We start from the raw sequence: 17,590 nt of genomic DNA on the forward strand, positions 1-17,590 counted from the left end.
GGTGTTGAGCTTTCCAGTGCTCTTGATCTTTTCAGGTCGCATACCTCTTAAGGTATCTTATACTTTTAAGATACACCTCACCTCATTAGGCGTCGAGCTATCTAAAGCCGTTGGCTTTTTCAGGTCATGTACCTCTTAAGGTATCATATCTCTTAAAATACACCTTATCCCATCAAGTGCCACTCTTTCTAGAGCTCTGGATTTTTTTCAGGTTGTATATCTCTTAAGGTGTTGTATCTCTTAAGATACACCTCAGCTTATCAGGTGTTGATCTTTTCAAAGCTATTGACCTTTTCAGGTTGCATAGTATTGTATCTCTTATGAGAAGAGGTGTCAAATTTTTTGAAGCTTTTGATATTTTCAAGTCACATACCTTTTAAGATACACCTTCCCTCGTCTGGCGTTGATCTTTCCAAAATTACTTTCCATGTCACTTACAATACTTTGCCTTCTTAGCCAATTAACTTTTCAAAGTTGACCTTCCCAAGTCATGTTCTTTCTCTAATAAAAAGGATTTCGTCCATGACATTGAAGTTTCGCCCATGCTTTTTGTCTTAGAGAATATAACTTTCTCTTTAACATGAGAGCAATTGCTCTCATCTATTACCGAAAAAAAAAAAAACTCTCATCGGAGTAATTGCTCTTACCATTGCATGGCACCATAAAAAGTTAAATCTCTAACAACATTTAATTGTACATGTCATATTATTTTTATATTTTCGTTTTATTTTGTTCACTTAAAAATATTTTTTAAGTCTTGATTGAGTAAAAAATTAAGAATTAAAGTGAAAAGAGAAAGAAACTAAAATAATACATAGAAACTATTAGATTGTACTTCTTTATCCCATAGTTGAAATTTTAATTTTTTATTATAAAAATTTATATTTCAAAATATCAAAATAAATTGAATAAATTGTTGATTTTTATCCATTAATAATGCCAAAACAATTTTTACTATAATATTAAAATTAAATTAATTTAAAATTTTAATTTTATGTTTTCAGATCATCATCAACGAAAGCAATTAAAATAACTCATATTTAATACTTGTTTACAAAACTTAAATTTCTTTTGATTATATATTCTCGAATCTTTCATACTAAGCTAAAAGTAAAAGAAAAATATTTGCAATTAGTTAAATTAATTGCTTGTATTGTTGTTTGGGTAAAGAAACGATGAAAATTTTTTATTTGGAATGGAAGATAAAATTAATTAAGTTAATTAATTGTAAGGAATTTTTTTTTGCTTTTGTTAAGATTCAAAATTCAAAAGATCATGTAATCAAAAGAAATTTGAGTTTCTTAAACAACTATTAAAGGCAATACTTTCATTGATAATTTTTAAAATAATTTCAAAATATTAAACTAAAATTAAATAAATTGTTGAGATTTTTTATCCATTGATAATGTCTATGGGTTTGCTACTATAATTTTGAATCTTAATATTTAAAATTTATATTTCAAAACCAAATTTAAAATTTTTAGGAATGTGATAAACAGGTACAAGTTGACAATTTTGTGTAGTATTGTAGTTTTTAACCGTTTTTTCATTTCAATCCTTAATTTTTTTACCCCAATCAAGACTTAAAAAAGCTAGGTTTTGGGCGACCAAAATGAAAACGACCCAAAGTTAGGTGACTAAAACGAAAGTACAATCATGTTGTGACGTGTACAATTAACTGCCGTTGGAGATTCAATGCATAGGTGACTAAAATGAAATTTTCCTAAAAGTTGGTGACCAAATTGCTAGGATTTCACTTTGGGTGACCAAAATGAAAGCTTTCTAAAAGTTGATTGACTAAGTAGGTAGTTTACCCTAATTTTAATTAGTAAAGGTTAAAACTAAGAAATTCGGATCAGTCAACAAAATAAACATCAGCAATACGGCAAAGCCCGAAGCCCGGCGCGTATTATTTACGGCTGCTTAACCATTAATCCATGCTTACGCCTTACTGTAGCAAATTTCATTCCTCTTTGATCAAATAAAAAATCCTTGGTTAAAACCCTCCCAAAACCCTTTTAGCTGCTCCGCCATTCTTATTTACCTTCATTTTTTTTTTCCGAATCCGATCATGTCAAAAACGCTGAATCTAATAAAAGCCAACGCTTCCAACCCCAAGGTATGGCTCGTGGCGGGAATAACGGTGGCCGGAATTATAGTGGTGGCGGAGACCCGTAGAAGGAGGAAAAAAGCGATGATCATCAAAAGAGAAGATTTTGGCGCTTTCATGGAACGCTTCGAATTGATTCCTTTTCCTCAGCCTCCACCACCCGCCGCCAAACTTCCACTATCGGGCCTTACGTTCGCTATCAAGGACATGTTCGTAATTCCATCACTATGTCTTTCCCCCTTAGTTAATACTTTCTATCATATTTTTTTAATCGTTTATTTATTTATTTTTTAATGATCGTAACAGATTTGATGTGAAGGGTCACGCGACGGGGTTTGGGAATCCCGATTGGCAAAGAACACACGAGGTTGCTGACAAGACGGCGGTTGTGGTAACTGCTTTGTTGAAAAACGGGGCTAAATGTGTTGGCAAGACAGTTATGGATGAACTGGCTTTCGGGTAACCTTTTATTTCGTCCTTCGGTATTTCCCATTTCTTTCTAGGAAGAATGTATCTAGTACAATGTAATATTTTTCTTTTTGTTAATGTTAATAGAATAACTGGGGAAAATAAGCATTATGGAACACCTACAAATCCAAACATGCCGTCAAATGTTCCAGGAGGTTCTTCAAGTGGTTCTGCTGTTGCAGTTGCTGCTGAACTTGTGGACTTTGCTCTAGGTAACTTTGCTGCTGAATCTTGTTGATATACTGGTTGTTTTCTTCCTAGTGTTATCTATAAACATATAACACTATTTTGATGACTTTGTAGGTACTGATACAATTGGTTGTGTCAGAGTTCCTGCATCATTTTGTGGTGTTCTTGGGTTCCGTCCATCTCATGGAGCTGTATCTACGATTGGAGTTCTTCCAAATTCACAAAGTTTGGATGCTATTGGTATTGTAATGTGGCATTCTTGTTTGTAATATTTTGTTTCCTTTCCCTGCAGATTATAGGTGTTGATATCTTTAGCTAGTATGAATTATGATTATGCCAACTCGCTTTGCCTTGACCTTCTTTCTCTTTTTACTAAAGTGTGGCGTAACTGTTCATGATATATTAATGGATGGATACTGCTCCGATAAACAGAGCAGTTCCCCACTAGGTTTTTGTAGCATATCTGTTGTTTTGTTATAAGAATGCCCAATTTCATATATTTAGTGGGCATTTAATATTCTAGTTTCTTGCTTAGCATTAAAATTTTGGAGAGTTCACATTGCTGTTTTTTAGAGTTCCTTTGTTTCTTTTTACTGATTTTGTCAAATTATTATATCTAAGGATGGTTTGCTCGTGATCCATCTATTCTACATCGTGTTGGGAATGTTTTATTGCAACTAAAAGCAGTGGAACCCAGAAGGGGAAGGCACCTTGTCTTTGCTGATGACTTATTCCAGCTTTCAAAGGTTCCCAAGCAAAAGACAGTGCATGTTATTAGCAAAGCAGTTGAAAAGCTTTCTGGCTGTAAGTTGTATGGCCTTCAATTTTATTCATATCAGTTGCATATTTTCTGGTCTGAAAATCTTAATTATAGTCTACTGCTACCTCTTCTGTTACAATGATGTGAATCTTGCTTCTTGATGTGTCGACCTCTTGCTAATTGCACAGATCAGCTGCCAAAGCATGTCAACTTTTGTCTGTTCATTGCTTCAAATGTACCCAGTCTAAAGGGTTTTTGTCAACATTCCACAAACCTGCAAAATGGAATTTCTGCTTTGCAAGCCCTTTCATCTGCAATGGTGTCATTACAAAGGTATCTGAGAATACTTTGTCATTACATGCAGGACCATATACCTCTTGCACCTGCTTCAGTTGTTGCAACCCTTCAACTGGGATATAATGATCATCATTATTGTGCAGAATTTTGTTTCTGGCTTTGTAGACGACCTATTTACCTAATATTTAGTACTTCTACTTTTTAGATATGAATTTAAAACAAACCATGAAGAATGGCTTAAAGATGTTAAACCAAGACTAGGACCTGAAGTTTCTCGTTGTGTTCTTGCTGCAATCAACAATACATACGAGAATGTAAAAAGTTTGTACAAAGTCAGGACTGAGATGCGGGCTGCAATGCAGAGTCTTCTAAAGGTGTGGCAGATTCTTTTCCTACATCCGCTTTCTTTCTGTGTCTATTTTGTTCACACTGCTAAGCTGTTAATTTTCTTGGCCTTTGTTATGGTTAATTACTGTTACCATTTTTGACAAGAGTGTGTACTATAGACAATAATACAAATGAGTTGTGTCCCATTTATGGCCAGGATAGTTTTGGTACTATGATAACTTCGTAGAATGATCTTGTCTTGTAATTATAAATAAAAACTTAGTTTTCTCTTTTTCTAATAAGAAATGGGAGCAATTTGCATCTTAGTAACAATTTAAACTTAAAATTTGATATTTGGGAGATTGTTGCGATAGATGAAATGATAGAATGATCAGAAGAATATAGTATGAGAGATAGCTAGAATTGATCAAATTAAATATGTATATATATTAAATGTCTGATGTATGTCATTATCATAACACTGTTCAATTTGGGTTTACTTTCATGGTCTCCAAATGGCTTTCAGATTTCTGTTGCTTCTCTTGAAATGGTATGGGTTTGGATGATAGGGATGGCCTGGAATCGGATGATGTTACTTAATTGAGTCGTCCTATTTGTTTCAGGATGATGGGATATTAGTTATTCCCACGATTGCAGATCCTCCACTAAAGCTTAAGAAAGGGAGTTCCACCGAGTTTCATGATAGAGCATGTGCTTTATTGAGTGTTGCTAGCATGTCTGGGTGCTGTCAGGTGGCTTTTGCTGGCACAAGGCTTAAGTTTTCCATCTTGTATGTTGTTTGTAACCTGGATATCAGAAATTTATTTAACCTTACAATCTCCTCCCAGGTTTCTGTTCCATTAGGAGAGCATGATGGTTGTCCTATTTCTGTTTCATTTGTCACATACCATGGAGCGGACAAATTTCTTCTTGATACAGTTTTGGACATGTATGCTTCTCTGCAAGAACAAGTCAGCATAGCATCCAATTCAGCACCATTGCCTGATCTCAATGGTAATATGGATGCTTCTGAACTGTTGAAGGAAAAGGTTTTCCCTCCTCTAACATCTCCCAATATCTGAATGGTTTGATTTGCCTAATGAAATTTCTGCAAATGTGAATGATGCCACAGGGTTTATTATTGTTGGGAGTCACTTTGCACCTTGTTAGATTATAAGTTGTTTACTAAATGGCATGTTAAAATTGATGAGTTCTTACAATCATCTTGACAAGAAAAGTGGAAAGAATGCTTGTTATTTGGATGGCTAAGTTATTATACCTGTAAAGAACTATGAATAACTGCTATTCTCTCTTAATTATTTGCTCAACTTCTGCTTTCTTTATGTTGCAACATTTCTAAGTAATGTAGCGTCCAAGCCCCTCATGTTTATATGGTATGCCATTTTGTTCTTAAGGTCATTAAGAGCGAGTGTGATCAGGATTAAAAGTAGTATTTTCTGTGTTAAATGCTGGTGAACATTATTTTTAGTTTCGGTGTCTGCAGCGTTAGCACTTGTTATAATTTAAAGTGGTATGTTTGGTTTGCTGTGAGTTTTAATTCACAGAAAGGTCTGCCGTTATAAGGCTTTTAATGACAAGTTCCATTTCAGGGAAATGCTGCTTTTAAGGGAAAGCAATGGAACAAGGCAGTTAATTATTACACTGAAGCTATTAAGTTAAATGGGACAAATGCGACATACTATAACAACCGGGCAGCAGCTTACTTGGAACTAGGATGGTATGCTGTTGCTAATATTTGTTGCTACCAATTTCATTACATTGTTTCACATTCACAAACTTCCGAAGGGATCTGACTTTTGAAAATGCAGCTTTCAGCAAGCTGAAGAGGACTGCAATAAGGCAATATCATTTGACAAAAAGGTAATGAAATATCTTTTTTTTTTTTTTTAAAGTTGAAATGTTGGAACTTTGAAATACGTATGCACACATGAGAACAAAGCTGTTGTTCTCGAGTGATACTATTAGTCAACTAATACTTCTATGCAGAATGTGAAGGCATATCTGAGACGTGGGACAGCCAGAGACTCACTACTCTGTTATAAAGAGGCCCTTGAAGGTGAGAATACTTTAATAATTTATGAAATAGTTTAATAGTTGAAGGCCCTTGAAGATGAATACGGTGTTCAAATCTGTCATAAGTGTGAGAGATATAAAATAGTATAACAGTTGATGCATGTTTCACTCTGCAATCCTATCACCCCCTCGATCTTAGAACAATAATTTTCCTTTACCCCCAGCATGATCTATTTGTATTTTAAAAGTTTACAAATTCAACACTATGCATCATACCACTCATCTTAACCAGTTTCGATTTTGCTAAGCTCTTGAGTGGTTTCTTGGTTTGGCATTTGCAGATTTCAAACACGCATTGGTTCTAGAGCCTCAAAATAAAGTAGCCAACCTCGCAGAGAAAAGACTACGAAAACTGGTTAGTTGATACTGCTCTTCTCTGCTTCGCTTCTTGTCTAACAAATGCGAAACAAGGTTGACCGAAGATAGGCGCAATCTTTGTGCAATTTACCCTAACCTTCGGTAAACGGAAAATCAAAGTAAAAGCATGTTGGTTAGAGGGTGCTGCTGGTGCAGTTTTTGGCCGCAATTTCTTTTCCTTCGACACATTGTTTCTGTGTAATCAGTATATGTTCGACCTATGCAATCTTGTTAAGACACCTATACAATTAAAAGTTATTGAACTGCTAGTTTAGCATTTATGTTGAATAGGAAAAAGGGGAAAAAAAAAAAGTGGGGGTTAAAAAGTTTCTTATATGGTGAAAAATAATGCTAGTTAATAGTTTTTGATTGTTTAGTAATTGTTGGAAAAAAGTGTGAAAATTCAAATATTAAAAATATATTTAGAATACTAAAAGTTCAGAGATCAAGGAGAATTCTTTTTCTTTTTTTCCCTTCAGAAAAAATCGATTTTCAAATAGTAAAAGTTCGATTTATTGGTTTTTTTTTCTTAATTTGTTCTTCAGAAGAACCGCAAAAATTGCACCGTAGAAAAAAAATGGCATTTCTTTTGAATTTAGAGATTAAATTGTCACACAATGCAAACATTTTCACATTAAAATTAAGAAATACGAATTGTTTGCAAAGCAAAGGAGGAACTTCAAAGCTCGTTTACAGCCATTAATTTCGTTTTTTTTTTAATTTAATAATATTAAAACTTAATACAGAATTTGGCATCTATGCTATTTTTTTGTCATATTTGATTTGATGAAATATTTAATTAATATTTTTATTAAATCAATCTTAAACCTAAATTAAAAATATCAATCGGATCAAAATCATGAAAAATATAAATTTATCGATATTAACAAAATTAATTTTAAAATCTAAAATTAATATAAATACTACCTTAAAAAATGTTAAAACTCAAGTATAAAATAATATATTAAGCATTATATTAATTATTAATATTTTCTGTTTGATTTTGAGGAATTATGAATATTTTCTGTGAACTTAATAGTTTAAATTATCACTTAATTGGGATGTCCAGAGGCGGGTTTTCCAAAGTTATAATCTTACAGACAAGATTCGTTGAACTCCTTAAATGTAGAACGTCCAATGCAAGTGGGGTGGTGGAGATTATCTCATTCCAACTCTTCCCATCTTTTCAATGATGTTGTTAAAAATATTTTGGTTTAATTCAGTAGGAGGTCCTTAAACTATGTTCTTTGTTTTAGTTAGTTTTTTTTTTTTTTTTTGGAACCAAGTACTTAAACTTTATTCCATAACTGAAATTGGCCCTTGTTACATTCCTTAAAGAAAAAGGGTAAATCCAATCAGATTTCGCCACCTGACACTTTTTGATTGGTTGAAACGATTTTTATAACGAAACCAATTTCAATTACAAGATAAAATTTAAATGCCTTATTCGACAAAATAAAGGGCATAATTTAAGAGCTCCTATTATATTAAGCCAAATATTTTTTATCATGAATGTTGATCATATTTATAACCATTTTATATTACACTAGGCATATAATTTTTTTTATCTTCGCTTATGAATATAATATTATTTTGCTATCATTTTTATTTTACTTTGTTAGAATATAATATTTTATTATTTAGTTGACAAAATAATTTTTTTACTTAAATTATCCTTATTTTAACATGTAATATAAGTAAAGAAGTTGGAACAGTTTAAAATATTATTAATAAACAAATTATTTTCTTTTAACGGTGAAAATTTTAAGTTCACAATAAAATTAAGAAAATATTATATATCTCTTAAAATATATTTAAATTTTAGTTTTAAAATAGTTAAATTATAACAAATGATTAAAAAAAAAAAGTTACTCAGGGCTTTCATCACGACCCTCAAATTTGCTATGGTTGTGATTAACATGCTTTGTTAGAGAGGCACAGACTTAGCTTTGCTTGGTGTACACCTTCAGGCGGCTTATACCATTATTAGCTTGATGCACCATTTCTGGTTATTCGTTCAAGTATGATATTTTGTTTGAAATTTGAAAAGATTTGAATAAAGATATTAGACTCGAAATATAGATTTGTACAAAAAATTAGACCTGTTTAAAATATGAATCGGACTAAAGTTTAAACATTTATATTATGTAATTTATAACATATTAAAAAATAAATCTATACTAAATATATAGCACAGTTCTAATGTAAATATTAAAATGATGTTATGACGACTATAAAGTTATTAAATATAAAATTAAAATAATATAAGTAATTTTAAAAATAATATGAGTGGACTTGAAATGGTTTAGGTTAATCTTTTGTAAATATAGATGGATTTAGACAAAATTTTAGGCTCATATTTTGAATCGGACCGGACTTAAACAAGCATAAAATATATTAATATCATGTTTAGATCCGACTAAACCCAATTCGACACAGTCCATAATTACCTCTACTTTAATGTTTAACTGAAGTTAATATATCATGAGTTAAATATTTTAATTAAATTAAATTACACAAATGTTAAAATTAAATGGTAAAAACTTTAATTTGTAATAAATGATTTTCAGTGTAAATATTATTTTTTAAAAATATTTTCTCCTTTTATTTTAATTTTTCTAAATTATATTTTAGAAAAGCTAAAAAATACACAAACTTTCTATTTTTCAGTAAATTTAAAATTTAATTCCTATTTTTTATTTAGAAAATGTAGTCTTACTTTAAGAGTTCAATTATTAACATTATAAAAATTATTTTATTAATTCGGTACATTATAATGTCATTTTTAGTTATATTACTACAAATTGAGTATTACTTTTAAATTTCAAATTGTTACACCAACAAATCTAACAAAAGAATTTAAAAATTGGATCTAAATATTAAAATTTGAAAAGTAAAAAGACAAAATTGTTAAAAATAAAAATATATGGTTAAATTCTAAATTTGTGAAGAACAGAGGGATCTATGGCAGATTTTAACCTTTAGAAAAATAACGGTGTTGGTAACTTGAAACAAAATTGGGTTCGTGATAAAGCCGTTAAAGCAGCGACCGAAACTGAAGAAAACCATCTGTTTTCGGTTCCCACGGCACCAAAAGATCCCATACTAATTAACGCATTTTTCGAACAAAAAACAAAAACCCAAAACTTCAGATCCCTCTCTATTTGTTTGTTCCTTCTTCCTCTGGAAATTCTTTCCATTTATACAAAAACTCAACCCCAAAAAGAAATTCAAAGGAAAAAGATAAAATTAAGCAATCATGGAGGTGGAGATGGACATGATGGAGAACTTGCCATCTACCATATCCCCATTACTCCTCCGGTCGATGGCTTCTTCTGTTTTTACTTATGCTGACAAATTGTTCATCAACTTAGCTAAGAAATTCAAGCCCTTTGAAATCATTCGTTATGTTCTCATCACTTCCTTTCTCTTCTTTCTTCGTTTACTTTCTTTTCTTTTCCTTTCCGATTTACCCCCTAAATCCCAGTCGCATGTTTATACGTTTAATCCTCCCAAAAGCAACGATCGCTATTTGATTGGTTCTGGGGTCAGCGATTCCGGGATAGCTCGGGCCCTTTCGCAGGTACTATCGATTGTTAATGACATTCCTGTTAGTTCGAGGAAGTACGCGATCGTTCGGTCTTTAGCTGAAGCACTTATAGAAGAGAACCGTAGGGAAGATGCTGAGGGTTTACGTGAAGTGAACCGGGCGGTTTTGTCTTCGGCTTTTTCGAGGACTCTTTCTTATCTTGAGGCTGCTATGGTTGAGTTGGGGCAAGATAGGATCGGTCATGATGGTGCTGGACCTGCTCCGGTTCAGTATTGGGTGAAAAGGGCTTTACGGGTGGTTCGGTCTGTTGGGGATGGGGTTTGGGCTAGGGAAGGGAGTGGAGCTGTGAGGGAGGATGTGAACCGGTCAGGAAATTCGGCTGAGAAGCTGGCTGCTGAGCTTCTTTGGTTGGCGCAGAAGTTGGTTGATTGTGGGTTTGGGGAAGAGGCTGTTGAGAGGTGGGCATCGGCTTCAAATCTGGCTTCGCTTTCTCTTTTGGCTGAGCCACGCCTTCAAGGTTCCCTGGTTAAGGTTTCGAGTATGTTTCCCATTTCTTCTTCCTTTGTTAAATCGTTAATATTTTCTCAAATTGGTGAATTAGGGTTTTTTCCCCTTCTTAGATACTTCTGTTGAATTGGGTATCTTTCGTTATTGATGTGTGCTGAAGTTTCAAAGGGGGTTTGCCATTTTATTATAGGGAGTTAAATTTGGGTCGATTTCATACAATCCTTGATATGAGAAACCATTAATTTATAATCTATTTAATAACTCCCATTTTGATGTAGATTTGGATAAGAATGTCAATTAACAAAAATGTTTAGCCTTTAATTCATGAAATTTGGCTTTTAACTTCAACTCCAAGTGATTGCCTGATTCTGTATGAACTGCAGCATTGAGGATTTTTGTTGCTGAAGTTTTATCTGTTTATATAGATAGATTTAAAAAAATGGTTGCCAAAAATGGTGGTGAAATACTTCTAAAAACTCTAGTCCTTTAGCCTAATTAATCAATTCTTATTATTATTTTTTCTTTAAACTTCTTTTGTTGGCTGAAAAGTGCTTAGGGTTGAAGAGGTATTATTCAAGGAGGGACTTAATTCTTTATGGCGTTTGTTTGTTTGTTTGTTTGTTTTTTTTTTTTTGTGCCAAGTTAGAACCCTGTTAAAGTTGTTTTCGTTTCACCTATCTTTCGTTTGTCCTAATTAGCGCTTCCCACAATTTCTTTGAGTTGCAATGCTCCACTTTTTCTGATCTGTTGGAACTTACGTTCCCTTTTTTGAATGACATTCTCGTTCCTAGGAGTTTGTAGTACTGTATCACAGTATCTTTCATTCTTAACATTGAAATTAGAGTAATTTATGATTGTGGTGATTTTACTTGTTAGGTATGGAATTTCACATTTGCGAGTCCATCCCAAGGTGGAGATGACACTGCCTATCCTTCACTTTTAAGCCTATAAACTAAGATCAATACAAATTATTATCAAGGAATTATAACATTCAAGGTCTTAAACCAGCAATTAATGTGGCTTGCTTATAGTCTCATGAGTTCTGTTATTGCTTATAGTGCAATGGTGTTGCAAATGAGGTTTGACAGACTGTTCATTAGGACTTTGGTTAGTATTTGCTTTTATAACCAAACCTTTTCTATTTTTATAAGAAAAATTGTTGAATATGTAGTCTCGTGAGCAATCGTGTTTGATAGAAAGTTTCTCCTTTTCACTATGTTTCAAAATATCTGCAACTGATGCCAATTCTACTCATTAGTTAAATAATATCAGTAAAGGTCTTTGATCCGCCCATTGGCAGAGTTTCCATTCTAATCTTTCTTCAAAAGGATAAGGACTCCAAAGAAAGTCTCTAATTGCCTGTCATTTATGTTCAACAGAAACATGCTTCAGTATTAAACGATTCTCTTGGATTTATCCGTATATATACTAATTGTTGAAAATAGAAGATTGATGTTCTTACTTATTGCTTAATTATTAAAAAAATGCAGCATTCTTGTTCAAACAAGCAAGGGATATGGAGATGGCACTGGATGAGACTGAAGAATTCTATGAAGAGAGCCGCAGGCAAACAAAGATGAAGATGCTAACGTCATGGTTGCCATTGCTTTGCAGGGCTAGCAATGGCACCGACATGCCAGTGCTCAGCATAAACGAAAAAGCTGAGCTAGAGAAGGTCTTGGAAGAGACGATAGAACTACTAGACCACGAGGAGCAAGAGCAAGTACTCAGCCTGTGGCTCCACCACTTCGCATATTGCTCATCCTCCGACTGGCCCAACCTTCATGCCTTGTATTGTCGCTGGTGTACCAATTCTCGGAAACTCTTGTTACTCCATTGAAGATATGTTCACCAGAAAGAATTTCTTGTGTAATACAATATATTGAGTTGGTTGCCTATACGGATATGAACCTTTAAACAATTGTTCCTAGTATAAGTCTATTATTTTAGTCATTATCCGAATATATTCATAAAGAAAAATTTGGAAAAGGCTCAGCAAGTTTATGTAGTCCTCTATTGCAACAGGTTTCATTATACAAGGGAAGCATATAGCAACAGCGTCTAAGAAAAGTTCATAAATATACACAACACTATTTGTACAAAATAAGTTTATAGTCTGAGAAAATACATACATATATTTATCTTAAACACGATTAAAACATGAACACGAATATACAGACGATGACCGTAAAGCCAAATCGTTGTTGTAGGCAATTTTGGAAGAAGGGAAGCTACTAGAGCACAAACCGCTTTGAGTAAATGTCAAATGTATATGATGAAGATAGCTGTGGCTCCTGTGATGTTGATCCAAAGAAAACTTTGTTAACCAGAGTTGCAATAGGACCAGATAGGCGTAAACCGGCTTTAGCATCGCGAATCGCATTGCGCATCGCATTAAGCAAGCGGCCGTACGTCAATCCAGGTTCGTTTTCCACAGCTTGGATGAAGCTAAACGTCATGGCACCGGTCCTGGTACTGGTTTTGGTGAAAGCCTACAAAGAAACCAATTCAAATAATCTATAACGTTATTGGTTTATGTTGATGCATCAAGGCATAACGTCAAAACCATTATACTCACAGTGGTATCTGCAGAAACTTGATTATCATCACAAGCACTAAAACAGTAGGCTAATCCTCCACTTGTACCCTTGTAAAAGGAAGGTTTTCTTTGATCTTCCCATATATAGAACCCTTCCCTGCATAATTCAAAACAAAAAATGATGGGAGACAATTAAAGATTCATTGAAATGAATAATGGCATCAATGTAAAAAAAAAAAAAAAAAAAGACTAATGGACTGACTTATTCATCCTGCAAACGAAAGGCAGATCGAGAATGGTTCCGCTGTGGCAGGCATCGATGATGGCATGCAACATGGCTCCTCGAGGCAGTGGCCTAACAATGGTGGCATTGATTTCATCATCGATGATTTTCCCTTCGGTGTCGTGATCTAGAGGACATAAGGCTTCGTCAAATCCATCGACCTCGTCGTTGTCATAATCAATTTGCCGATCACCATGGCCAGAGAAGTGAAACACTAACGAGTCCCCTGGCTGGCAGCCATAGACCAGCCATTTCAGGCCTTTCCTGATGTTCTGTTTTGTTGGGATCTTGTAAGGGTCTTTCTCATCTTCTGCAGATCAATTGAAGCAAAGATAAAATAAATAAAAGGTTCCGACAGAGACTAAAATTCGAACTTGATGTATGTCATCTAAATCTATCGAACTAAACTTCGAGTTTAAAGTGATTACAAGGTGAAAAATATATATATATATATACAGCACCTGTAAGCATGAGAATGGAGTCAATAGGAAACCCCAGTTTCTCAACAAGAAGATACCTCATACACTTGACATCATTGATGCTTCCTTTAAGTCCATAAGGTTTGCCATAGTAATTCAATCCGCAAAGCAATGCTCTTTTCCTCCCATGCACCGAAACAGGCGATAATGGAGGCCGTGGTTGCGGAGGTCGTTGATGAGGACCATATACGTAGGGAAATGCATGCGTCCCTGATCCATGAGGGCTTTTCATAACAAAAAAAAAAAAACTGTAAAAAAAAAAAAACACATACCGAACAGCAACAACATAACATGTAAAAAGACTGATAAAAAACAAGTAAACCTGGTCCGCCTTGGTCCTATCAACGAGTCATGGACATGACCCCATCGAGCAATGGCTGCGTTGTTGGTATTGGTAATGGTATGGCACACAGCACAACGAATGGATTGTGCTTCTGGTGGAACCATCAGATACAGCTTACATCCATTGCATCGTTCTCTTCTCGCCATTGTGGGTGGAATGGATATACTGCTAAAATGGGTCGATGCGTATGTGTCTAATAAAAATGAAGAATTTTCAAGGCTTTATTTAAGGGTGGAAGGGAAACAGTAAAAAGAATTGATGGGTAAGCTAAAATTATAAGTCTCATAATTTATTCGATCCCTGCAAGAAAATTTTTAGTGCAGAACCAGATTCAGTTTCTTTTTTAAACTCCTTCGGTGGAATAAATATCTTGGATCCTGTTTGTAGATAAGATTTGTCGTGGTCTGCTAGATTTCTAGTCAAATCAACTTTGTTCATATAGAACCAGAGTGGATAATGGTCGCATGTAAGCTTCTTGCACTGAATTTTGTGAAATGTACATGAAAGAACTGGTTTTTTTTTTTTCATTCATGAAAATTAATTTTCGAAATTTATGTTCGTTTTAAAATTTTTAATATTTAATGTATTGGGTATATGTTTTTTCAACAATTATAATTCTACATTAAATATCCAACAATGATAACAGGCGATATTCAAAGTAAGGACCATTACTTTGAGGGAATCAAATATCCATTTTGGGCTAATCTTGACTAACCCTAATAATATTATCTATTAAATACTTGAATTCTGGTTACTTATTTTAATAACTATTTCCGAAAATATATTTTTATAAGAGATGATAAGTAATAATTAAAATCAAAATAAATATTATCAAATTAAATAATTAAAATTATATATAAAATTAAATCTAAATTGAAATCTTATCCAACTTACACAAAATGAGATTCTAATATAAAGAAATAAACTTTCTTTTATTATATCATTTATTGTATAATGTAAGATTTGGTGTTGATTGAATTTTGTTCGATTAGTATGAGTATTATTGACAATATAAGAGGACGTGTGTTCTTTTTATGAGTTAGGAAAGGGTTATGAGTAGTTATACACATTATGCCAAAAAGATTAATATGATTAAAACCTATAATGAGATTGATCAAAATATATTAAATATAATTTAATAAAAATAATAATATATAACAATAGCCATTGACCTAAACAAAATTCTACTAAGGGTACTCTAGTTATTTTAGTTTTTTTTATATGCTATTACAACATCATTTTATTTAACCAAATAATTGAATTATTGATTAATTACATCTTTACTCCATTACAATGAACCAAACATAATGTTAGTTTTTTACTATAAACAAGAATTTTCTTATCTACGTATGAGAAGTATATTATAATATTTATAAATTATAATATTCAAGATTCCAATAAAAATAGAATATGAAAATATATTAAAATGATTATATAATACATCCATGTTGAAATTTGTTGGTTATGATTAAAAGAAGATAACTCAGGATAATATAGCATTTTGTGTCACTTTTCTAATTTAGAAAAAGAAGAAGAAGATGAAGATTGTTTTTGGCCTTAGATTCCAGGTGTCTTGCAACCATAATTTTCCTTTCCAAACAAAAGTCTATGGAATTTTGTTAGGAATTAGGTTCTCAAGTTGAATTTAATGGCCAAATTATGTATCCAACATGTTTAAATTATACAATTAAATTATTAATATTGTGTAATTTATACTTACATAATAACGATAAGTGCATAATATCATTGTCAAGTAATAATTAAACGGAGTAAATTCATTAAGAAATATTTTGAGAATTAAATTTGTAAAAAAGTGAGCAGTTGACTTGAACTAATTAACTCAACTCACTGACTAATTTATTAATACAAAGTAAAAAATAATAAAACAAGTAAATATAAAAAATAAATAGAACAATAAAACATCCTCTATAAATGTCGTAGTTAATTAACGATCTATGTTGAATTAATCTTAATTTAGAATTAATGACACGAATGCATCTCCAGATTTAACCAGATTTAAGCCAAGTGCTTACAAAATCACAAATATATCTACTGTGCACCTTCTTAATCACCCCCAAATGGTATACTACAAATATCAACTTTGATTAATTTGACTATCATGGTCGTCCAATCTTGATTAACTTTTGATTTGAAAACCCACTTTTCCCTAAACTTCCATTAACATATCTGTCATTTAAAATTAACAATATTTGCATAAATTAAGAAAACTAACTGTAATCATATTTTCTAAATCAGATTTTGATCGTATTTTAATTACTAAATTATTAATCTATGAATCTCTCAACCATATATATATATATATATAAACAATTTAGCTTAAAACATAAAATATATGAGAATAAGCATAATGAAAGAGAAATAAATAAAACTAAATCAAACGAATTATTGTAATCCAAGTACTAAAAATAACTTTAAAACATTAAAATTAGCAAAGATTCATTTTACAACAATCTAAGAGATTCAAAACTAATTAAAAATTACTCATAACAATGCAAATACGAGTGAATAAGAGCCTAAAATAGATAACAAACATTTGTTTATCAAAGCAACATGTACTGAGCAAGCGCTTACGGATGCATTCTCCCCTAGTGGTAGATCCTTTGCCAGAACCTCCAAATCCTCTCTCCCTTTTCCTCCCTTCAAAAACATATCGACAAACTCTTCCTCCGCCCCTAACAGAATTTGATCGGGAATAACTAACTATCATTTATGACATCCATATTTGAAAATATTTTCTCTTAAATTGTGAATATTTTTATTCTTTATATATTTAGAATTTAGTCTCTTTATTTTTATTTTAAAAAAATTATTGCTACATTTTAAGTCAAATTATCAATAAAGTTAAATTTATATTAAATTCAAGTTAATTACAATATTATTTTTTATTTTAAAATGTTACACCGATATGTGATATTTTACGGAAAATATTTAAAGTATAGAATAATTCACTGTTATAAATATGATGAGAGGTGTAATTTCCAACCCCCAGTTGCAAGTATCTCTTCGAAGCTCATCACAAAAGAATGTTTGAAAGGAAGAAAAGAAAAAAGAAAAGGAGAAAAGACATCACATTTGACATTCCTTGCAACTATGGCCACTAATGAATTAATAATTAGAAACCTGGGAGCCCTTGCCTCCGGCTACCAACATCTGAGTTGCAACAAAAACTGTAAATGGCATTAATTATTGACATACTAAATCTTGAGAAGGGATTAAATGAAATAATAAAAAGATAAATCCTAATTGAGGTGGGAATATTAAATGAA

At 32.4% G+C, this 17,590-nt stretch overlaps 3 protein-coding genes across 4 annotated transcripts; 2 read left to right on the plus strand and 1 right to left on the minus strand.

Moving 5' to 3' along the window:
- The first annotated feature begins 1,870 nt into the window (after window positions 1-1,870).
- LOC108474721 (outer envelope protein 64, mitochondrial-like) lies at window positions 1,871-7,051 on the plus strand. Of its 2 annotated transcripts, XM_017776726.2 has the most exons (13): window positions 1,871-2,319; window positions 2,417-2,569; window positions 2,666-2,790; window positions 2,882-3,007; window positions 3,389-3,571; window positions 3,716-3,860; window positions 4,030-4,198; window positions 4,775-4,903; window positions 5,000-5,200; window positions 5,762-5,889; window positions 5,981-6,032; window positions 6,159-6,228; window positions 6,527-7,051. In XM_017776726.2, exons 1-13 carry the CDS (start codon window positions 2,072-2,074, stop codon window positions 6,607-6,609), a joined length of 1,812 nt encoding a protein of 603 aa, XP_017632215.1. In that variant the 5' UTR covers window positions 1,871-2,071; the 3' UTR covers window positions 6,610-7,051. The 2 variants fall into 2 exon arrangements, with proteins under 2 accessions (XP_017632215.1, XP_052881385.1); XM_053025425.1 differs by lacking the exons at window positions 4,775-4,903; window positions 5,000-5,200.
- Window positions 7,052-9,619: 2,568 nt separating this feature from the next.
- Window positions 9,620-12,648, plus strand: LOC108474379 (uncharacterized). Its single transcript, XM_017776285.2, has 2 exons — window positions 9,620-10,690; window positions 12,150-12,648. Exons 1-2 carry the CDS (start codon window positions 9,862-9,864, stop codon window positions 12,497-12,499), a joined length of 1,179 nt encoding a protein of 392 aa, XP_017631774.1. The 5' UTR covers window positions 9,620-9,861; the 3' UTR covers window positions 12,500-12,648.
- Window positions 12,649-12,706: 58 nt separating this feature from the next.
- Window positions 12,707-14,611, minus strand: LOC108474380 (metacaspase-3-like). The gene is made up of 5 exons (XM_017776286.2): window positions 14,283-14,611; window positions 13,943-14,184; window positions 13,461-13,791; window positions 13,238-13,355; window positions 12,707-13,151 (listed from the first exon to the last, which is right to left on the minus strand). Exons 1-5 carry the CDS (start codon window positions 14,447-14,449, stop codon window positions 12,894-12,896), a joined length of 1,116 nt encoding a protein of 371 aa, XP_017631775.1. The 5' UTR covers window positions 14,450-14,611; the 3' UTR covers window positions 12,707-12,893.
- Between the last annotated feature and the right edge of the window lie 2,979 nt (window positions 14,612-17,590).

The sequence above is a fragment of the Gossypium arboreum genome, chromosome 3 (genome assembly GCF_025698485.1).
Source record: "Gossypium arboreum isolate Shixiya-1 chromosome 3, ASM2569848v2, whole genome shotgun sequence".
Lineage (NCBI taxonomy): Eukaryota > Viridiplantae > Streptophyta > Magnoliopsida > Malvales > Malvaceae > Gossypium > Gossypium arboreum.